The sequence below is a fragment of the Gopherus evgoodei genome, chromosome 11 (genome assembly GCF_007399415.2).
Source record: "Gopherus evgoodei ecotype Sinaloan lineage chromosome 11, rGopEvg1_v1.p, whole genome shotgun sequence".
NCBI classification, from domain to species: Eukaryota; Metazoa; Chordata; order Testudines; family Testudinidae; genus Gopherus; species Gopherus evgoodei.
In genome coordinates this window covers 24875405-24899177 of record NC_044332.1, presented here as the reverse complement: position 1 = coordinate 24899177, position 23773 = coordinate 24875405, and the positions used below count along the sequence as shown (strand labels likewise).

Genomic DNA, 23773 nt, shown 5'->3' with positions numbered 1-23773 from the left:
CTGAAAGCCAGATAGGAATAATTCCTATTACACAGCAACCTGAATTAGGACTTCACAGGACTTTTGGATCCTTTCAGGGGGGTTTATCATTCCAGCCCAGGTCTACTACAGGATCTATCCCCTGAGCTGGCTGGATAGAACCATGCTTATCTTCAGAATTCTCTCCTGAAATGTTCAGAGGCCCTTGATTGGGCTTTCCTGCACAGGAGTCGTGGCTCCTCAGGACATGGGAGATGAATCCAACATGCTGGCCAGACTCAGAGCTCCATGTTCTGGCAGCGCTAAGGTCAGTTAGTTGTGAACAAATAGGGTGTAATTTGCAATCTTTAGGGCCTGTAAGTGCTGCCTTGTATAGGGAATACTGCTTAACTTTAGCCCAGTTTTGTAGGATAGAATCATAGAATCATAGGACTGGAAGGGACTTCGAAAGGTCATCTAGTTCAGTCCCATGCACTGATGGCAGGACTAAGTATTATCTAGATCATCTCTGACATGTGTCTAACCTACTCTTAAAAATCTCCAATAATGGAGATTCCACAACCTCCCTAGGCAATTTATTGCAGTGCTTAACCACCCTGGCAGTTAGGAAGCTTTTCCTAATGTCCAACCTATGCCTCTTTTGCTGAAATTTAAGCCCACTGCTTCTTGTCCTATCCTCAGAGGTTAAGAACAACAATTTTTCTCCCTCCTCCTCACAGCAACCTTTTATGTATTGAAAACTGTTATCATGTCCCCTCTCAGTCTTCTCTTTTCCAGACTGAACACCCCAATTTTTTCAATCTTCCCTCATAGGTCATGTTTTCTAAACCTTTAATTATTTTTGTTGCTCTTCTCTGAACTTTTTCAAATTTGTCCACATTTTTCCTGAAATGTGGCACGCAGAACTGAACACGATTCTCCAGTTGAGGCCTAATCAGCATGGAGCACAGCAAAAAAAATACTTCTCATGTCTTGCTTACAACACTCCTGCTAATACATCCCAGAATGATGTTCACTTTTTTTGCAACAGTGCTATACTGCTGATTCATATCTAGCTCGTGGTCCACTATGACTCCCAGATATTGAAGAGAACTGGACCCAGAACTGATTCCTGCGGGAGCCCCCTCATTATGCCCTTCCAGTATGACTGTGAATCACTGATAACTACTCACTGGGACTGGTTTTCCAACCAGTTATGCACACACCTTATACTAGCTCCATCTAGGTTGCATTTCCCTAGTTTGTTTATGAGAAGGTCATGCGAGACAGTATCAAAAGCTTTACTAAAGTTAAGATATACCACATCTACTGCTTCCCTCCTCCACCCCACAGGGCTTGTTACCTTGTCAAAGAAACCTATCAGGTTGGTTTGACGTGATTTGTTCTTGACAAATCCACAGTGACTGTTACTAATCATCTTATTATCATCTATATATTTGCAAACTGATTGCTTAATTATTTGCTCCATTATCTTTCCGGGTACTGAAGTTAAACTGACCGGTCTGTAATTCCCCAGGTTGTCCTTCTTTCCCCTTTTATAGATTGACACTATATTTGCCTTTTTCCAGTTTTCTGTAATCTCTCCTGTCTCCATTGACTTTTCAAAGATAATCGCTAATGGGCTTCAATATATCCTCAGTCAGCTCCTTGAGTATTCTAGGATGCACTTCATCAGGCCCTGGTGACTTGAAGACATGTAACTTGCCTGAGTGATTTTTAACTTGTTCCTTCCTATTTTAGCCTCTGATCCTACCTCATTTTCATTGGCATTCACTATGTTAGATGTCCAATCACCACCAATGTTCTTGGTGAAAACCGCAACAAAGAAGTCATTAAGCAGTTCTGTCATTTCCACATTTTCTGTTTTTATTTTTCCAGCTTCATTGAGTAACAGGCCTACCTGTCCTTGGTCTTCCTCTTGCTTCTAATGTATTTGTAGAATGTTTTCGTGTTAGCCGTTATGTCTCTAGCTAGTTTGATCTCATTTTGTGCCTTGGCCTTTCTAATTTTGTCTCTACATACTTGTGTTATTTGTTTATACTCATCCTTTCTAATTTGGCCTACTTTCCACTTCTTGTAGGACTCTTTTTTATTTTTATTAGATCATTGAAGATCTCTTGGTTAAGCCAAGGTGGTTTAACATCACTGAGTGGAGCAAGGGATTTTGGAGACAAGACACTACAGTAGTGTATCCAGGTGGTTGAAACCACCATCCTGCCAAATTCCCAATTCAGGAGGGATGCAAGAGAAAGAAAGATAATAAGTTGTTATTGCACAAAAATCAATAAAATTTAAAGTTATAAATCAAATTGTTGGGAGAAATTGAGCCACCAACTTGTTCCATCGCTGGAGTCAGAAAATCTGGTGACCTGAGCTGAAGGTTGGGATTTTGTTCTGGAGCCTTCAAAAACATTACACCACCTCTGAATTCCACAGGTGGGAGTCTTTAAACCATTAGTGATATATGAGGAGAGAAGCAACCTTCCTCACATTGACAAACCCAAGTCACAAGTTCTGATTCAAACTTTCCCGAAGTTGAGGATAGTTCAGATCCACTTTGCTGGTCCAACCTTGTAGCTTGAACTAAACACTTTAAATCAGAGACAAGGAGTGGTAGATCATAAAGCTATGCCAGTAGACACCACCTGAGAATCTAGAACATAAAGAACACAAGAGCTACCGTATTGAGTTAGACCATAGTCCATCTTGCCTAGTATCCTGTCACTGACAGTGGCCTATACCAGAGCCTATGGGGGAGTGTACGGTATCAGGCAATTTTGCAGTGATCCACCCATCTTCCACTCCCAGCTTTTGGTAGTCAGAGATTTAGGGTCACCCGGAGCATGGGATTACGTCCCTGATCATCTTGGCTAATAGCTATTGATGACACATATCTGGCACATACACGTCACTCAGATATATGTTCAGTTGTTGAATCTCCATTCCAATATAGTTTGAATTCTGAAGCATCATTACATATAGTAGAGAAGAAATATTTCCTTCACATTCTTCCAGGGTAAAAATTCAGGTACACTTTTCAAGTGGATATTCAAAAACATAATAATTACACCCCAAATAGATAACTATCCAAATATTTCTGAACTCCACTGGTTTATACAACATGGGCCCAATACACCACTGTATTACTCCAGTTTTATGTGAGAGTAACTTAAATTGTTCTTATAAGCTTTAACAAATGTTTACCTGTTGGCCATTTCTAACGGATTTTTGTACCTCCGAAGTCCAGAAAATCTGGGATACACAAAGAACTGTCTGTCCCGGCCAGTCCCTCACCCAGTTAATACGTGGAGTTCTTGGATAGGCTTCTATTGCTTCTGCAATCACCTAGTCATGGGAAGAGAAGTGAGGGGGGAAACATAATGTAGAGTTAAGACACACAGACAGTGTTCAGATCTTGAATCAGTTTATGATAGGCTTTAGTGTTGAGAGTCAGAACCAAATCAGAGCTAAGATTCAGGTCCAAGCTCAGTTCCATAAGAAGTTTCTCAAAATTTCAGCCCATGACAGTGGAAACCTCAAGAAATCAATCAACTGATCCAACAAAATTTCCAAGATCCTAATAGTGGGAATCTCATTAGATAATCTCATTGGATTCTGACATCAGGAACCAAACATCTTGCAAAAACAGCTTTTACTGCAAACTAAAACTGGAAAAGAGCCCCCCCTCTTCAATTTTAGATACAAAACAGAACTAAAATTGAAGGAATAGGACATTTTAATCCTAAACCTGATTCTAAAGAATGAAGAGGTTCAAAGTTGAGGTTCATTTGGACTTATCTCTATCAGCTTCTTTTCTAAAAATGGAATAATGGTCCTGATTCTCCTCTAATTTACACAAGAGTAATCCAACTGAAATCAGTGTAGCTGCACTGGAGAGTATAGTCAAGGCCAATAGTTTTTTCCCCCATCAACAAAACTTACAAGCAAAGCTGAAGCCATTTGCTGATTAAATCGTTAAATTTTTTAGCATTCTGCAAGTGATCTAGAGAAAATGCAATGATAAAAGAAGCATTTGAGCTAAAGTCTTATTAGTTTTGTAGTTGTAAGTCCCAGTGACATCAACAGAAACTAAACACATAACCAATGGCAGAATTTGGCCCATAGATTTGACAAGCTTAACATTTAATTCATCTAAATAAAATATATGAACTCAAGTCAATGTAAAAACCAAGCATTACATTCAAAAAACGTCAACAAGCCACAAACAGATTTAAATCTAAGTGAAAAACTGATCTGAAACTTTCAGCTTTAAGTTTGCTTCAAAAAATTGTGTTGATACCGAAGAGAATTTCAAAATAATATAAAGCAAAAGACTGGCTAGATGGGATTCTGAGATGACTGTATTTAAATTATACAACAAAAAGTCAGTGTGAGAATTACTAATTTTATCCTAAATCGTCAGCAGTTCTTACTCTCTCGTGTGAAAGCTGACTGTAACAGACAAAAGTTGGGAATGTAGATGTGTCCATCATGATAAGTGTATACTGCACCCAAAACTGAAAATTTTTGTGAATTAGAAGTGAATAACAAAACTGTTTAAAAAACCATCATAAGCTCCCAAACTAAGAATTGTGCCCAGATGTACACATGCACATAATAAAAAAGTAGAATAGTCTATGTATTTGAGGAGACAGCACACTCAATGTTCTTCCACTGAGAAAATGATGAGGTTTGTTAAGATATTCTGATCTACATTATCTATTTTCCAAGATCACTCAAGTGGGGTGCAGCCATTCAAAGCAGGTTTTCATCTTACAGGATAGTTATTTGCATATCATCTACAGAAATAGAGAAGTCAATAACAAAATCACAAAAAACAATTTATACAAACTTCCACAAATACACTGAAGTAATTGACTCCTTCTGAATATGCATACGTTCGGGATCTGGGAGAAGAAAACTTTGCAAAGTTCCTACTTGTGGAATTTCTCTTTAAGTGTTCCATTTTGGGTGGAGGTGCAATCTTGCAGATTGGGAAGAAGTTTTGCAGCCAAATCCTGTGAATCTCAGGAATCCACAGGTGGCTAGATTCGTTCCACACTTATCCTCTGGGCTTTTGTGCTGATTCTATAACCTTCCCTACCCTGCCTACGGTGCTCTTACTGCAGGGATCCATTAGAGTTGCGCTGCCAAGGAATCCTTAGCTCGCATTGCCTTTGGAACACCCTTCAAAGAAAGATTCCTAAGCCAGAGGGAGAGCTGTGAAAAGTTAATAGAACCAGCTGCCTTGACTTTACACTAGATTCTCCACTGGCCTTGAGGTTATGGACTATGTCCACACTTCCAGGCCTAATCTTTCCACTACAGATTCCTGACCCAGCTGAGGGCTCTCCATAGAGGTCTGTTGTAGGCAGGGTGGTGCCACCAAGGTGAGCAATTTCCCCTGCTTCACTAGGAAGGAGAGATCATGGCTGAAAGTCTGCTTCCCTATCAATGCTGCTCAGTTTTGAGGAAGAATCTGGCCAAGAATTAATAGGGAACTGTCAAGCTTCTTTTACACAATCCTGAGATCCAAATGTATCATTTAACACTAAAAACAGCAGATAAACTTATGATCCTCCAAGGAGGAATCTCTCGCCATAAAAAATGAATGTATTGCATTCATACATGTATATAGTTTTTTTTCATCTGCAACAGAATATGGTTAGCATTTTTCATTTAATTCAAGAGTAATACATTCTCTATATTAAAATACATTAAAACTATTTTCAACTGTATCTGTTTCAGAGCACCATGATAAAGTGAAACTACTCTGTAGCTATCAATAAGACTGCATCTGGGAATACAATGTGAAATTTTAAACATTAAAAAAGATATAGCAAAAATTGGTAAGATCCAGAGAAAGGCAACAAAGACGATTAGAGGTGTGACAGAATTTGCATATGATGAGAGATTGCAAAACCCAGGATTATCTAGCCTGGAAAATAGAAGAATAAAATGGGTCTTTACTGAGATATTCCTAATTAACAAGACCCTAATGAAAACTGGTCAGTCTCTCAGTTTAATTCAGTGGTCCCCAAACTCCATGGCACACCCCCATAGGAACATTCAAGGGGATGTGGCAGGGTCTGGGCCAGCCCCCACGGGGCACAGGGAGGGAGCACCATCCAGCCCCACTCTGCCCCAGCTCTGCTCCAGCCACAACCCCAGCCCCAGCTTGGGCACAGGCCTCAGCCTAGCCCCTGCCTCAGATCCGAGGTCCACTCCCAGCCACAGCACAGTTGCAGCCCCAGCCCCTGGCCCCTGCCTCAGCCCAGCCCTGACCAAGGGCCGGCTCATAACTCTGGCTCTGCTCCAAGCTCCTGATTGCAGTGCCAGCCTCTTTCACAGCCGTGGTTCCCAGGGGAGGAGGCGTGGACAGGTTCCATTACAGGTAAGGGAGGGTGAGATGGAAAAAGTTTGGGGAATCCTCGTTGGGATTCGGTCAGACCTACTTCAAGAACAAGGAACACTCAAAATTAAAGGATAGTAAATTTAGAACGAATTATGGAAAGACCTATTTACATGGATAATAATTAACCAGTGGAATTCAATGCAGCATGAAGCACTGAGACAACTAATGTGATTGCACTAAATAGGTTGGATAATATTCTGACCACACAAGTTAGTAGAAATGCAAGCAAAATAATTATAGGAAGAATCATGCTTTAGGGCACGCACTGTGAATATTTAAAAAAGGAATCCTCACCTCCCTTTGCTATGTGCACTAACAACTTGCAAGTTTCATCTTGCCTTCCTCTGAAGTATCAAACACTGGGTACTGCCAGAGGCACAACACCCAAGGGTCACCCAATGAAATTATAGGCAACAGGTTTAAAACAAACATAAGGAAGTACTTCTTCACACAACGGACAGTCAGCCTGTGGAACTTGTTGCCAGGGGATGTTGTGAAGGCCAACAGTATAACTGGGTTCAAAAAAAAGAATTAGATAAGTTCATGGAGGATAAATCCACCAGTGGCTATTAGCCAAAATGGTCAGGGGTGATTGAAGAATTTGAGGGTGTTCGGCATTGCCCAGCACCAGATACTTAGGGTGTGTCTACACTACAATTAAACACACATGGCTGGCCTCAGTCAGCTTAATCAGACTCACAGGGCTGTTAAATTGCAGTATAGATGTTGGGCTCTGGCTGGAGCTTTGGTAGCCCAAGCCAAAATGCGTAAATCGCAATTAAAGAACCCTGAGCCCAAGCCCTGCAAACCTGCCTCGGCTGGCATGGGCTAGGCCGGGTGTCTAACTGCAATGTAGACATACCCTTAGCATCTATACGTCTGGAACTGGAGACCAGAAATGTCACACCAGTATTTCAGAGCACTCCTAGTAGAACCACTAGACCAGGTCAAAACGAAGTTGTCTCTATGTTGTGTTTAAATGCCCCATTTCAACAAAGCAATTAAGTACATGTTTAACCATAAGAATATGGTTAAGTCTCACTGACTTAAAAGCACACTCCTAAGTGCTTTCATGAATCAGGGCCAAGTGAATATAATAATTTTGTACTACATGTAATACACTAAGCCATTTCTGCACTGAATTACCTTGCTTGATTGTTCCATCAGGAATGTATCAGGAACAGTACAGACTGCATTGTCCTGTTTTATTGTACACAGAATAAAACAGAATATATTTTATTACCTTGTGGATAGAATTTAGCATAGCTGCCTCCAACTCAACGAGCCACTTTTCAACTTGACCTCTAGCTTTAGATGTTGAGATTGTGTCTATGAGTTCCACAACCTCTCCTTCACTACTCTTAATATGTGTAATGTCTAAAACTTCAGTAAACTCGACACTTGCAATTCCCTCAAAACACTTCTTCAAGTGAGGGTTTACCCTGCAGAAAACAAAACAAAACATACAGAATTTAAGACTATATAAATAACCAAACTTTACTTTAAAGCTCAGGAAAACTATTTCCCATCAATACTATAAAAGAAAAAAAAGGAATGTACTTCTTAAAGGTATTTTTGAGGAATTTACTGTAGGAAAACATTTTTGACCCGCTAATGTTCAAAGATTTACACACACACATACGTACATTTAAAGATTTACATATACACACTGTGTTTTTAAAGAGCAATTTAATTTTTTTTAACATTGTTCAGGTCCTCAGCAATTCAAACACTGGTAAGGCTCAAGCACAACTGCTGTAAGTGTTGATCTTCCTATATAATCTAAAACTTTTTCACTTAGTTATACATTTCATACAAAAAGATACATTAAAACAACACTGCAAGTGAAGCAATCAAATAAGTTGCAAGTTCAGTGATTAAACGCAACCTTAATTCTGCTCCTTGTGCACATAAATTACAATAAAGTCTTTCATTGCATAATAGGATATTTCTTTCTTTATTTTTTTGTTCCCACAAAGTCCCCTGTCTCATTCATTGCACAGTATGTACACTTCTGAGTGAATGAGTCAGTTGTTCAACCTTCATTTTTATCTTCATGTTCAGTGAACAGACTTCTAGTACACTCACTGCACACTGCTCTCACCCACAACTGAATATCCCCTTACTTAGCAAGTATTTTCATTGACTTACGTGGAACTACTAGTGGGGTAAGATACTATTTAGTATAAGTGAGAGTTTCACAATCTTGCCATGAATGAAGCAGTAGTCCGACAACGTATGAAATCCATTACTAACATACAGTTTAAGCTGTGCAGAGGGCATTTGCAGACCTTTGCACTGGAGTGAACTGTACCCAGAACTCCAATGCTTAGTGTCATCAGAGGTCTTCCAGTCTCTACATCAAGTTCAGTCCTCCATAGGTAATAGCAGGAATGTGATGCTTTTTTTCTAACTTTCACTCTCTACCTTGACTCTCATTTTACTGAATTTCTCTAGTGTGCAACCAGGATGAACAGTTTGACAAAACATATTAAATTTAATTAATACATATTTTAAAAGTAACCACTTTTGGTTTGGATTCTTCCTTGATAACTCAAGGCCTGTTCTTGTAGTTATTTCAGATGCATAAGTGTCAATGAATAAAATGAGAGTTCTATGAATGGAGCAGCTACAAGATCATACCCTTAAGATGCATGTATTAGGAGCCTCACACATATATCAAATATTACTGTACCGTGTAGGATCTTTGGTCTCTGAAAGAATCTCAAGGAGTTCATCATTAGATAAGAAAAAAAATCTGGGGAAGTAAAGACGCTTCTTTTCTAAGTATTCATTAAGTCCCTTAAGAATTAGTTCCAGCAATTCATTGCACTTTTTTAGCTTTTCCAACATCTTGTCTATCATCACCACTGTCAGAACATGTTTGTCCTGAAAAACAAAATGAAATTATTCCACTCAAAAAAGGTTGATGTCATACTGAGTAGTTTGCCACCCTGACATGGGAATTAAAATCTGGAACAAAGTTACCTTTGAAGTCCTCTCTATTTTGTTTGAAATTTTGCTTTAACCCATAGCATTATCTAGTGTATATTTTATTATACGTTTTATGTTAATCTTCTTTAATATCTGATTTTTTTAAAGAAGGTGGGTTAATAGAAAGTATTAAGTGAATTTTTGAATCATCCACATTTACTATATGAAAATACAATCCAAAACATAGGATCCAATCCTAAACTGATCTACATCACCATAGTTTCATTGACTTCAATGCAGCTACCTATATTCACACCATCTGGGGATCTGGCCCATAATCTGTAGCCAGCCTATATAATTCACTAACATAGAAAATCAAACGGATGGCATTGGATGGATTTTTTAAGAAAAGCCTCTGGATAATTTTATGATCAACTACAGTAACTCCTCACTTAAAGTCGTCCTGGTTAACATTGTTTCGTTGTTACGTTGCTGATCAGTTAGGGAACATGCTCGTTTAAAGTTGTGTAATGCTTCCTTCTAATGTCTTTTGGCAGCTGCCAGCTTCGTCTACTGCTTGCAGGAAGAGCAGCTCATTGCAGCTAGCTTGTTGGGGCTTGGAACCGGGTGGACCGGCAGCCCCCTATCAGCTCCCCCTATCCGCTCCCCCCTTTCCTAAGCTCCCTGTGCAGCAGCTGCCCAGCAGACTAGCAGTTGCAGCTGTCCCTCCCCCCACTGCCATGTGCTGCTCCTGCCCTCTGCCTTGGAGCTGCTCCCTGAGACTCCTGCTTGCTGTGCAGGGGGGAGGGGAGGAAGACGGGGCTAATGTCAGGGTGTCCCCCTCCCCCTTGCTCCTGCATCCCGCTTACCCCATCTTCCATGAGCAGGGGGGACACACCAGGGCTCAGGATGGAGGGAGCTTGCAGCAGCTGTGGTCTCAGCAAGCTGATCTAATTAACAAGGCAGTGTACTTAAAAGGGAAATGCGCATATCTCCCTCCATTCCTGCTGCCTTGTAGAGTGAGAGTGTTAACCCTAGAGGGCTCTGCCAACTGCTAGTTCATCATTTAGCAGTAAGGGAAATATCCCACCCTCTGACTCCTCCACCTCAACCAAGCTTCACAATCATCATCACTGCATACCAGTATTAAATCGTTTGTTTAAAATTTATACTGTGTGTGTGTGTATATATAATTATAACATAGTTTTTTTTTCTGGTGAAAAACATTTCCCTGGAACCTAGCCCCCTCATTTACATTAATTCTTATGGGGAAATTGGATTCGCTTAACATTGTTTCACTTAAAGTTGCATTTTCCAGGAACATGTGAAAGTAGAATGAATTATATAGTAAGAATAGAAAGGATTAAAGAAATGTTGTCTGTACCTTTAAGCAAAGTTCTTGGAATGTTGCAACCAGGTGTCAGGAATACAGACATTAACATAGAACAATTGCACCGTTTAAGGGCAATTGGTGAAGCATTAGCCTTAGATCGATAACAGTTAGTAAGGAAATAGGATATGCATGCTGTGCCCCAGGTGAATTTTACTGTTTTGATTTCTTTGTCCCTTTGTCTAAATACCCGCTCTTTTATCTGTATAAATAAGACTGTTTGGGCCTTGCATGGCCACTCACATATTCTGAATGTTATTGGCGGAGCGCTGCACTAATAAACAGAGTGGTCTGACAAATTGTGAGTCCTGATTCTAACTTTGACAATTTGGAGGTTCCACCGAGATGGCAACCGTCTTCACTGGGGCTGTGTGATTCCTGACTGTTTTTGTAGGATGACTGTGGCAGCCGGCACCTGGGCATTTGGCCCAAGCGGTCCCCCACTAGAGCGGAAAGGCGCACAGCCACAGTGAGGTCTACGCCATCAAACCTGTTGGTTCCCACTCTGTTCTGGTAGGGATCCCGGGATCTGACATCAGGAATCTGGTCAGGTAATTATTTCTGTGTTTTGTCCAGACTGAGGACTGTCCTGTCTCTGTGTCTATCTGTCCTCTTGTGGAGTGTTTGAGTCTGGGTGCCGTCTCTGTCTGGCGATCGGCCGACCAAGGGGTTCCTGTCCCCGCGGTCTGAGTGAGTGGAATCTGCACAATCGCAGCTGCACCGCACTTTGGGTAAAACCCCTGGTGTGAAAGCAAGGGCAATTGAGGCAGTAGTCTGTGGGCTCCTTTTGTGTGCTGCACTGGGCATCGCTTTGACGAACCTGAATTTCCTTCTTGTGTGATTGGTGTGTGAAGTCCTCCTGTATGGGTAACCAGACGTCTAAGTCGGGACAGTTCCCTAAATGAACGCCGGCTCATTTTATGTATTTAGGATGGGTCCAGACTCCTGTAAAAAGGGTCCAGACTCCTGTAAATTTCTGGGAAAATGGTCTAGGCTAACTCAGGGGGATCCCAGAACTCAGTGGCCACTGTTAAAATCTTGGAACAAAGACTGAGTGGACGTCTTAAAGGACAAACTCAGCCAACCTAAAACTAAATTGGCTAAAGGAGAGGTTAATTGTTTCATGCAGTGGTGGCAAGAGGCAAATCATAGGTGGACAAAATCAAAACTCGTCTCTCAATTATTCAAATAATAAGTTAAAAGCTTTATTAAAAGCCTCCTCTCCCACCACCAGACCGAGCGCTCCCCTTTACCCCGTTCTCCAAACCCCGGATCGATCCAACCCCCTTCATACTCCCATCTCATTGTAAAAAGGACAAAAAGCTCCTTGTTCTGCTCCCCTTTGTCTGCCTCAGAACTGATTTGTTAGTGTTCCACTACCAATTCAGCAAGAGGGGGGACTCCTCAACTAGCCCCCACCCTTCCTGGTTGCTTTCCTTGAACACTTCTTTCAAAATTGTGAAGTGACCACAATAGCACTCACAAACAGTTCATTGGAAAAAAAGGCAGGATCAGGCCCAGAAAAGCAGGCAAGCAACAGATAAAGAAACTGAAAAACAGGTTGGAAGCCCTAAGGGCATAGTGTCAGGAGTAAGAAAAGCAGTAAGTACAGGCATGAATCCCTGGAACAATACTTAAAATGGTGAAAACTGAGGTGATAAAGGTGTCATTTTGGGACATAAACAAGTGATTTAAGGAAAGAGAGTGAAAAGTTAACTCTACAGAGGCTGGAGAGAATTAAGCAGTTAAACTTTGTGGAAAATGTTAAAAAGGACCATGTTAAAGAGAGAATTCTTGGTTTCTTTGCAGCCATTCTGAAGGGAAAATGGGCCCTTTTCCAGAAGAATGCCTGTAAATCATCCAAATATATATACAGCTATGCAAAAACAAAGCAGTGTAAAAAAAAAATGTTAAGGAAAAGAAAATGCGTATGTATCTATTTGTCTGTGAAAATATGTAAAGTTCTAAGAATCTAAACCAACACATCTGGTTTGTAAAACTCCTGTTTTGTAGGTGTAAGATAAATTGATTTTGGTTTTGCTTTTAATGCCACTAAAATTCTTTTGAGTCTAATTCAAAGTTGCAAAACTGACAGACCTTTTTGCAAGACACAGGCAATTAGTGTTGTTTGGCTTTGGGATTTAGCATTTAACCCTTAAGGGGTAACTTGATTCTTTACAAAAATTAAAATGTTTTTAAATAAAGACCAGTCATGGCTGCAATAGGGCAGTCAAAATCAGGAGACTAGGTAGAGATTCTGGAGTCTGTTTGTTTGTTTGTTTGTTTGTTTGGTTTGGTTGTTGGTTTTTTTTTGGTAACAATAGCAGATAAGAGCTGTAGTGAAAGAATAAGAAATTAACAGTGACCCTCTGAAGCAACAGCAGAGGTGAGGTGCACAAAACAAAAAAAGAAGCAATGTTAAAAACACTGAGCCTTAAAATGGCTCTGTGGAATCAGACTGTCACTTTGATAAGGATACATGAAAACTCTGTAAGAACAAAAGAAACAGTTACACCTTGTGTAAAAATTTATATGGCTAATGTTTTTAAAAAGTCATAGTATAGAAGGAATGTGCATTTTCCCTCGGACATGTGTGGTGTATATTGTAAAAAGGGGTAAAAGAAATGCAAATGAAACATGCTGCTGAATTAAAATCCTATTAGGGCTCCAAAAAGAGCCGCAATAGGCTGTTTATTTCTTTTTCAGATCCCTGTGTGTTAAGACAGAGTCTCTGAGCTCTGCTGATGGCTTTGAATCCAAAAGTCAAGCCTGTGTTGATGCAAATTACCTAACTGATAAAGAAAGGTGAGAACTGCCAGCACAAAAGAAGCTGCAAATAAATAACATACCTGGTCAGCAAACAAATTGCCTACATAAAAGGCATGGTATAACAAGATACCTTTAATAGATTTGATGCTAATGTTATTGTTAATATTAAACACTGAAATAAATTTAATGTTAGTAAGTACCCCTGCAACAAGTTAGAGTGTACGATTTTTGGAAAAATCCTTTAAAGTAATATGGTAATGATGCTTCTCAGCTATTATCTGTGAATAAACTTAAAGTTTAACACAGCAGGAAAAACATTACAAACCTGGTCTGCTATATAAAAGGAAAAACTTGAGGTACACCACCTCATGAATTTAATAACTAAACAGTGGAATAATTTCCGCATAACCCTTAAAAAGTAGAAGCCATTAAAACCCGGCCTGCCTATAGAACAAAAAAGAAAACAAAAACAAAAAAAACACAAAATATGAAGGTAATTCTTCTGTTTTGAGTATTTGTAAAAGAAAGGAATCTTTTAAGTAATAATCAATGCCACTCCAAAAGGGATAGAAAAATGTTATTTTTGTCTTTCAGATAATCCAAAGTATGTGGCTATGTGTATGTGTTAATTCTTGGGAAAAAGTGTTTAAAAAGTGTTAGCAACTTACCAAAAGACAAATGTAAATGTAATGTAAGTACTGTGTTTACCAATAATCACATTTACTATTTGCCACAACAACAACAACACCAAAAGAGTCTCAGCTTACTATAAGCACTGATTTAGCTGAGTTCTCTATCAATCTTGGCATTGAATGGCAAACAGTTACCAATCATCTGTTAAAAGGTAAAAAGGTAACATGGTTCCTAAAAAAAAAAAAAAAAAAAAAAGTGAAAAACTGAGCTATTCATATTATACACGCAAATGGGGACATGTTAAGAATTGCCACTGCAAAAAAGCATAACAGCTTACCATTGGTATAACATATTTTCTGGATGGTCTCCCACAACTACTGGCATACTAATGTTACTACCCCTAATTGTTTTTGGTTTTAAATTGTATGTGTTTAATTAAAATGTTTAACATGTGCTGGTGGATAAAACAAATGTATGTAAAGCTAAAGCCACAGGCCCAAATCACCTCCCAGTATTTTCCATTACGTAGACTAAATAAAAAGTGACATTGGTGATTAATAATCTTAGTGTCAAAAGGGGGATATGTAGGAGCAGGAGCAGGATTTTATAATGTCCCATAAGAATTAAAGTATAATTTGATTTCATCCTGCTAGCCACCTTTTTTTACATAGCAGAAAGAACTGACCCCCTGGGACTATAAGATTCTGTTTTCCCATATGCATTACAAATTGGTACCTCTCTAACTCTTTGTTTTAAGATTTAGGTAGTAAGAGACAGGATTCTCTATTGTGTCTATGTTAAGTAAATTAGAGAAACATTGAAGGCCTGGGTCTCAATGTACATTGTCTTAGTTATCAATTGTAAAACTTAGCAAGGTTTAATTTGCAATGCTTTTTTGTTCGATATGAAATACTACTGTTTGTATTCTCAGGCCATGTCTACATCTAAAATTTTGCAGCGCTGGTTGTTACAGCTGTATTAGTACAGCTGTATAGGGCCAGCGCTGCAGAGTGGCCACACTTACAGCAACCAGCGCTGCAAGTGGTGTTAGATGTGGCCACACTGCAGCGCTGTTGGGCGGCTTCAAGGGGGGTTCCGGGACCGAGAGAGCAAACCGGGAAAGGAAACCAGCTTCGCCGCGGTTTGCTCTCTCGTCCCGGAGCCAGCCAGCAAACCGCAGGGAAGGAGACCTGCTTGCTCGGGGTTCCGGGACCGAGAGAGCAAACCGGGAACGCCGCGGTTTGCTCTCTCGGTCCCGGAGCCAGCCAGCAAACCGCGGGGAAGGAGACCTGCTTGCTCGGGGTTCCGGGACCGAGAGAGCAAACCGGGAACGCCGCGGTTTGCTCTCTCGGTCCCGGAGCCAGCCAGCAAACCGCGGGGAAGGAGACCTGCTTGCTCGGGGTTCCGGGACCGAGAGAGCAAACCGCGGCGAAGCTGGTTTCCTTTCCCGGTTTGCTCTCTCGGTCCCGGAACCCCGAGCAAGCAGGTCTCCTTCCCCGCGGTTTGCTGGCTGGCTCCGGGACCGAGAGAGCAAACCGCGGCGTTCCCGGTTTGCTCTCTCGGTCCCGGAACCCCGAGCAAGCAGGTCTCCTTCCCTGCGGTTTGCTGGCTGGCTCCGGGACCGAGAGAGCAAACCGGGAAAGGAAACCAGCTTGATTACCAGAGGCTTCCTCCTTCCACGGAGGTCAAGAAAAGCGCTGGTGAGTGTCTACATTGCATTACCAGCGCTGGATCACCAGCGCTGGATCCTCTACACCCGAGACAAAACGGGAGTACGGCCAGCGCTGCAAACAGGGAGTTGCAGCGCTGGTGATGCCCTGCAGATGTGGACACTCTCAAAGTTGCAGCGCTGTAACTCCCTCACCAGCGCTGCAACTTTCTGATGTAGACAAGCCCTCAATCTATTTGTGTGAATGAGGAATGTATGCATCAGGAAAAGATAAGGTGTGAAGGCCATTGTTATAGCCAGAGTCAAGGGACGGCTGTTAAACTGTCTGGCATCTCAGAGTGGATACATGCTTCGCAGTGTAAGAATGCACCACCCCCAGTGAACCAACCACCACCTCAGGACCACGAAGAGTCAATTTTTTGACTCCAGAAGAAGACGTAGAGGAACAGCCTGCAATACCTTACAATCTACGCTCTCGTAAGGGTTGCCAGAAGCAGATGACTACATAAAGCAAGGCCCACGAAGCAGCAGTAGTTAGCCTAGTGCCTGCTGCCTGGTGGACATAAAACTGTAACTGCAGTTCCCTCAGTTGAGGTTGTCAGAACCAGAAGGGCCCTGCCTCCAACATGCGCCTCTGGTGGTGCCTGTTCTTCAGCTGCTGGTGTCTTAAGGTCTGGGGAGTCCACAATGACAATTCTTTTATCCAGTAGCAAGTGTGGATAGCTCAGACCATTATTATTTCTAAATGCTGGGTCTGCAGCCACATCCCAGCCCACTCTCAAACTGGTGTTCCTGTCCTGGCTATCCCACTCAATTCCCCAGACCTCAGTGGAGGACCTTGTCCGTTTAACACAATATGGAACAGTAATGACACCTGGGAAGAGGCTATTGGCAGTTCCTTTATCCCACTTGGGGGAGTAATATACCACGCAAAAAGACTCCTAAGGTTACAAGCAGTGGTTGAAATAATGGCAAATGGAACCAGAGAAAGTTTAAAAACCTTGGCCAAAGAAACAGGGGTGATCAGACAGGTTGCCCTCCAAAACCGTCAAGCATTAGACATAGTGCTGGCGGCCAAAGGAGGGACCTGTGCTCTCATTGGAAAAGAATGTTGTGTGTTTATACCTGACAATACCAATGAGGTAATAGATCACGCTAGCCACTTAGAGCAAATCGCATATCTTCCTCATGAAGAGCTGAGTTCTTTATGGAAGTGGCTAAGTAACCTGTTCAATTTCTCTGGCATAGGAAACTGGTTGTTTCAGGGAGCCCTAACTATCCTGTTTGGAATCTTAGTGATTTTTGTATGCTTTCAGTTAATCTCCTGTTGAATCCAGAATTGTGTCACCCAGGTGGCTGCCCCAAAACAGAGTGCTAATATGATAATTTTGAATATCGCTGATGAACTAAGAGATAAGGAACGGTTAATTTGTGGAACTCAGTAAGGGTTGGTCATGGCATACGCCTGACCAAAAGGAGGGATTGTGAAAGTAGAATGAATTATATAGTAAGAATAGAAAGGATTAAAGAAATGTTGTCTGTACCTTTAAGCAAAGTTCTTGGAATGTTGCAACCAGGTGTCAGGAATACAGACATTAACACAGAACAGAACAATTGCACCGTTTAAGGGCAATTGGTGAAGCATTAGCCTTAGATCGATAACAGTTAGTAAGGAAATAGGATATGCATGCTGTGCCCCAGGTGAATTTTACTGTTTTGATTTCTTTGTCCCTTTGTCTAAATTCCCGCTCTTTTATCTGTATAAATAAGACTGTTTGGGCCTTGCATGGCCACTCACATATTCTGAACGTTATTGGCGGAGCGCTGCGCTAATAAACAGAGTGGTTTGATAAATTATGAGTCCTGATTCTAACTTTGACAATTATAACTACAACATTAAGTGAGAAGTTACTGTATATTGATCATTACACTTTGTCACATTCTGTACCTCAAAGTCACATCCTGAAACCCTCATATTCACCATGGTGATATGATTATGATATGTTTTGTACAAAGTATATCTTGTGAGGTAACATTTTAAAAGTCTTGGTCTCTTGGATTGCATGTACTATAATTGTTTGAGAAGTTATGAAGCATTGCTTCACCTCTAGCCCGATATAATGCGACCCGATATAACATGAATTCAGATATAACGCGGTAAAGCAGTACTCCGGGGGCCGGGGCTGTGCACTCCGGCGGATCAAAGCAAGTTTAATATATCGCGGTTTCACCTATAACACAGTAAGATTTTTTGGCTCCCAAGGACAGCGTTATACCAGGGTAGAGGTGTATGTGTGTTACTAAAATATGTTGTGAGGTTGAGAGATGCTCACAGCCAAAATTTCAAAAAGTACCAGCCAGATGTGCTGATGAACCATTAAAGGGAATCCACTTTCCCATCCTAAAGACTTCTCAAAGAGATCACGTATGCAAGAGCGACTGTTTAACCAATGGGGACTGCCTGAACCCCACATCCCAGCAAAGATCTTTCCAGTAAGCGGAAGAGAATATAAAAGAAGGGAAATGATATCATCACTTGGCCTCTCTCCACCCTCAGTTCAACACCTGGAAGAATGTCTGGAGGACACAGACTTTAAACAGGGGAAGGGTGGTCCCATGCTGGAAAAGAGTCCCAGCCTGAGGATCTGTAACCTGCTTGTGCCATCCATCAGGGTGAGACTGCTTGATTCAAAACCTATTTAGTTTGTAGAACAAATTTATTTTTAAGTAACCAACTTTGATCTCTATGCTTGCTACTTAATCACTTAAAATCCATCTTTCTATAGTTAAGAAATCAGTTTTATATTTTACCTAAAACAGTGTGTTTTGGTTGAAGTGCTTGGGAAACCTCAGCTCAGTTTACAAAGGCTAGTGTGTGTCCATTCCACATTGAGCAATTGGTGAACTGGATAACGAACTTATACTGGCCAGCCTTCTGGCCAGCCTTCTGGCCAGCGCAAGACAGTAAAATTCTGGGTTGCATGGCTAGGGAGCTGGGGATAATTGGTTGGAGCCTCTATTGTTGGTTCATGAGTGGCTGGGAGAACATTCAGGTAAAACAGTTGAATGTGTCCTTGCCTGTGGATGTCTGTGTAAGTGCAGTGCCGATCATAGCTTGACAATAGCATGACAGTGCGAGAGGGATATCCCAGGCTGGTCGGACAGAGGAATCAGCAGTCCCACAATCCAGGTTGCACCCTGGGGATCCCATCACACCCTATCTAAGGGGGTAATCAAATCAAACAGGTTTACAGCATCAATAGATTTCTGCACAGGTCAGAATTCCTTTTATCCCTTGTGTAAAACATTACATACACTCTGTCAGAAATACTGAGATGGGGAAGTTGTGGGTGGCAGGTATTTTCCTATCTGTGAAGGGTCAATTTGGTTAAATGTTAGAGTTAGAATACCAGATTTGATCACCCATTATTAAATATAAAAAGGTGCTGTTGCTTTTTAAAATATAAAACAAAGGGAAATATTATAGGTTTTTTTCACATTCCAACATAAACTGGATTTCTTATTATATATTTGTTCTGTATAGAAGATAAAATAATTCATGTCAGAAATTTTATTGAGCCCTTTCTAAATTAATCCAGAATTTCAGCAAACAAAATTGATTCAAACGCTTAGTAGAGCTACTGTAATTATCTAAGTGAGTTATCTAATTTACCGTAAATGAAAGAAAATGAGAGGTTTTGCAGACTTGTTAGTTCTAATGAATGTCATACTAATTGCAGAGAATGTGAAGTTGCTTGTGCATCAAGATCTATTTTTAATAGGTCTCATGGTCAATGTATAAGCCAAAATAGTACTCCTCAAATACCAGTCTTAAAAAGCAAATTAAAAATCTAAATAAAAAGTGTTAAAATTATCCCATTCCAGTTAGCAATTATTTTGACCAGACATTTGAGTACTTGCAGTCTACCTACCGATGAAACACTAGATTAGTTGGTTATCTAGTTGATTTTGTTAGAAAGCACACATGCCTAATACCTTATTATAATGTTCCCCTGTAAATGAAGTATACTTTACATAAGCAAAAAAACCAAAGCAAAAAACCCTGAAATTACTTGGCATTCTGATATTTGCGTCTTTAATTACATCAAACCAGACCACAATCTGAATTAAATAACTATTCATGCTTTTCAACCATATAAAGATAAACTGAGCTGTCAAAATTCAGATATAGCTAATAATTGGTTTTATAAGACAGCATTTGAAAGTGCATATTTAAGTACATTCTCTAAACTGTTAAATAATAAAGTCTCTGGTTTCCTTTCTTAGTATGTACATCATCAGCAATTTTTCTGAGTACAATTGAACTTGCAATTCAAAACTGAATGTTGCCAAATGTGAGAAGAGGGATTGTCCCTGGTTATGCTTAGATTCTTTTCATATGTGAAAAAGAGGTAAGACAAAAATAAACATTTCAACTTTCAACATGGATTTCCTATATACCGTTCTGAGGAAGCATCAAGAATAAATGAGAATGCCATTGTTCTTACACATTCAAAACATCAGTGTCACTTGTCTGTAGGATGACCAGATAGCAAGTGTGAAAAATCGAGATAGGGGTAGGGGGTAATAGAAGCCTATATAAGAAAAACCCAAAAATCAGGACTGTCCCTATAAAATCAGGACATCTGGTCACCCTACTTTTTTGATCACTTGCAGGAAAAGAAACTGTATTACAAAGGTAGTGGTTCAGCTAAACTAAGTGTATCTAAAGAGACCTGTTACAATAATCGTATACCAACAGCAGGAGTTCCTATAAATTACTTTTAATTAAGGCAACATTTCAGTCATGGGTATTGTTAGTAAAAGTCATGGACAGGTCCCGGGCAGTAAACAAAAACTCACGGGCCCGTGACCTGTCCATGACTTTTACTAAAAATACCCATGACTAAAACTGGGGGGGGATTAGGGGGGGCACCACAGGTGCTGGGGAGGGGGGCATGGGTGCTTGGGAGGAAGCATGGCCCAAGGAAGCACCACAGGTGCTGGAGAGCGGGGCGCACGTGCTTGGGGGGAGTCATGGCCCAGGTGGCATACAGGTGAGGGGAGGTTGGGGCAGGCTCCCTACCCCGCTCTTGGGAAGCAGCGGCCCCAGCTCCCTAGCTCCACATGCTGCCTCGCTCTGCCCCAAGCCCTGGTTCTGCAGCTCCCATTGGCTGGGAACCACATCCAGGGGGAGCTGCAGGAGCAGTGCCTGGCTGCATGTGAAGATAGGGAATAGGAATTCCCCACCCCGCCACAGCAGGTAAACAGCGGCCCCAACCCCAAACTCCGATCCCCCCCAACACCCAAACTCCTACTTCTAGGGGGTGGGATGTCACGAAACTGCCACAGCAGCAGTCAGTGCGACTGAACCAGGAGCTGCCCGAGCTGCTCAGGTGGCTTCTGGGCCAGCCACACCGGGCTGCTACAGAAGTCACAGAGGTCACGGAAAGTCATGGAATCTGTGACTTCTGTGACCTCTGTGACAAACACAGAGCCTTACTTTTAATCTACCATAGACTTGTCTTAGATGTTTTAGTAAAATCTTGAATTTCTTCCCCACTAAAAATTAACACTCCTTTTTTCAATTATTTAATTTATGAAAAGTAGAAATTAAATCACAAAGTAATTTCATTCTCATATGTCTTGCTTTAAAAAAAGATACGTTAAAGATGCATACTCTATAATTATTCAAATTTGTGATGAAAAGTGAGGCAAGTAAAAAAATCAGTTGTATTACCTCTCACATCAACTGTATAACACAATGGCATCTAAAGGTAAAAAAGCAAGGACCAGAGTTAAGTTTTGTGATTTAAGAAGAAACATTCATTCAAATGCATTCAAATTCATTCAAACTTTCATATGCTTTCTTCTAAACCATAAAATCACGACACTATATTTCTGGACACAGAGTGCCATCTTCTGGGAAAAGATTCCTTTCTGTTTATGACAGTGACACTTCAGAGGGGTTTGAATATTGAGTGGTACAATGGATTATCACAGTGCTCTGAAAAAAATACTAAATATAAATGGATGAGTATGATTTTTGTCATTGTAAAATATACTGCATTCCAATAGTTATTTATATTTGGTTCCCACCCTAGAACTAGAAATTGCATATGCCACCTGTCAAGGTTTCTTTCCCCACTTTGAACTTTAGAGTACAAAAGTGGGGACCTGCATGAACACTTTTAAGCTTAATTACTAGCTTAGATCTGGTAAGCTGCCACCAGCCAGAAATTCAGTGTCTGGTGCACTCCCTGTCCCACCCCCGAGACTTTCCCCTCCCTGGGTTGCCTTGGGAGGCTTCACCAATTCCCTGGTGAACACAGATTTAAAATCCTCGGATCTTAAAACAAGGAGGAATTAACCATACCCCCTCCCTTTCCCCCCACCAATTCCTGGGGAGTCCAGACGCAATCCCCTTGGATCTTAAAACAAGGAAAATCAATCAGATTCTTAAAAAGAAAACTTTTAATTAAAGAAAGAAAAGGTAAAAATTATCTCTGTAAAATCAGGATGGAAAATGCTTTACAGGGTACTCAGATTCGTATAGACCAGGGGGACCTCCCCTAGTCTTAGATTCAAATTTACAGCAAACAGAGGTAAAAATCCTTCCAGCAAAAACATTCACAAGTTGAGAAAACAAACATAAGACTAATCCGCCTTGCCTGGCTATTACTTACAATTTTGAAACATGAAAGACAGATTCAGAAAGATTTGGAGAGCCTGGATGTACATCTGGTCCCTCTTAGTCCCAAGAGAGAACAACCAACAAAACAAAGAGCACAAAACAAAGATTTCCCTCCACCAAGATCTGAAAGTATCTTGTCCCCCTATCGGTCCTCTTGTCAGCTGTCAGCCAGGTTTACTGAGCTTCTTAACCCTTTATAGGTAAAAGAGACATTAACCCTTTACTATCTGTTTATGACACCATCAAAATAGTAATTTCCCTCAGAATTACAGGACTGGAAGGAACCTCAAAAGGTCACCTAGTCCAGTCCTCTGCACTCAAGGCAGGACTAAGTATTATCTAGACCATCCCTGACAGGCATTTGTCTAATAGAACTATAGGACTGGAAGGGACTTTTAAGATTGGATTTTTAAGATCAGGTTAGACAAACACCTGTCAGGGATGGTTTAGATAACACTTAGTCATGCCATGAGTGCAGGGGACTGGACTAGATGACCTCTTGAGGTCCCTTCCAGATATACAATTCTATGATTCCACAATCTCCCTAAGCAATTTATTCTAGTGCTTAACCACTCTGGCAGTTAGGAAGTTTTTTCTAATGTCCAACCTAAACTACACTTGCTACCATTTAAACCCATTGCTTCTTGTCCTATCCTCAGAGGTCAAGAAGAACAATTTACCTCCCTCATTCTTGTAACAACCTTTTATGTATCTGAAAACTGTTATTATGTCCCCTCTCAGTCTTCTCTTTTCCAAACTGAACAACCCCAATTTTTTCAATCTGCCCTCATAAGTCATGTTTTCTTGACCTTCAATCCTTTTTATTGCTCTCCTCCCAACTCTCTCCAATTTGCCCATGTCTTTCCTGAAATGTGGCACCCAGATTGGACACAATACCCCAGTTGAGGCCTAATTAGTGTGGAGTAGAGCGGAAGAATTACTTCTTGTGTCTTGCTTACAACACTCCTGCTAATACATCCTAGAATGATATTTTCTTTTTTTGCAACAGTGTTATACTGTTGACTCATATTTAGCTTGCGATCCACTATGATCCCCAGACTCTTTTTCGCAGTACTCCTTCCTAGGCAGTCATTTCCCATTTTGTATGTGTACAACTGAATGTTCCTTCCTAAGTGGAGTACTTTGAGTTTGTCCTTATTGAATTTCATCCTATTTACTTGAGACCATTTGTCCACTTTGTTCCATCACTTCAGTCATGGGGGGAAACAAGGGGTGTTAACGTGTCACTTCACTATGAATGGTCACTTGAAATGTGTTAACTTCTTATGC

At 40.9% G+C, this 23773-nt stretch overlaps 1 protein-coding gene across 3 annotated transcripts in view; it reads right to left on the bottom strand.

Annotated features, from left to right (window-relative positions):
• Positions 1-23773, bottom strand: part of DNAH7 (dynein axonemal heavy chain 7) — a 210256-nt gene that overhangs the window by 168707 nt on the left and 17776 nt on the right. For all 3 annotated transcript variants that reach the window (XM_030579239.1, XM_030579241.1, XM_030579240.1), the window contains exons 7-9: positions 9090-9283; positions 7638-7836; positions 3184-3324 (exon numbers count right to left, since the gene is read on the bottom strand). In XM_030579239.1, the coding sequence (XP_030435099.1) occupies positions 3184-3324; positions 7638-7836; positions 9090-9283 (534 nt within the window). The remainder of the gene's footprint in view (positions 1-3183; positions 3325-7637; positions 7837-9089; positions 9284-23773) is intronic.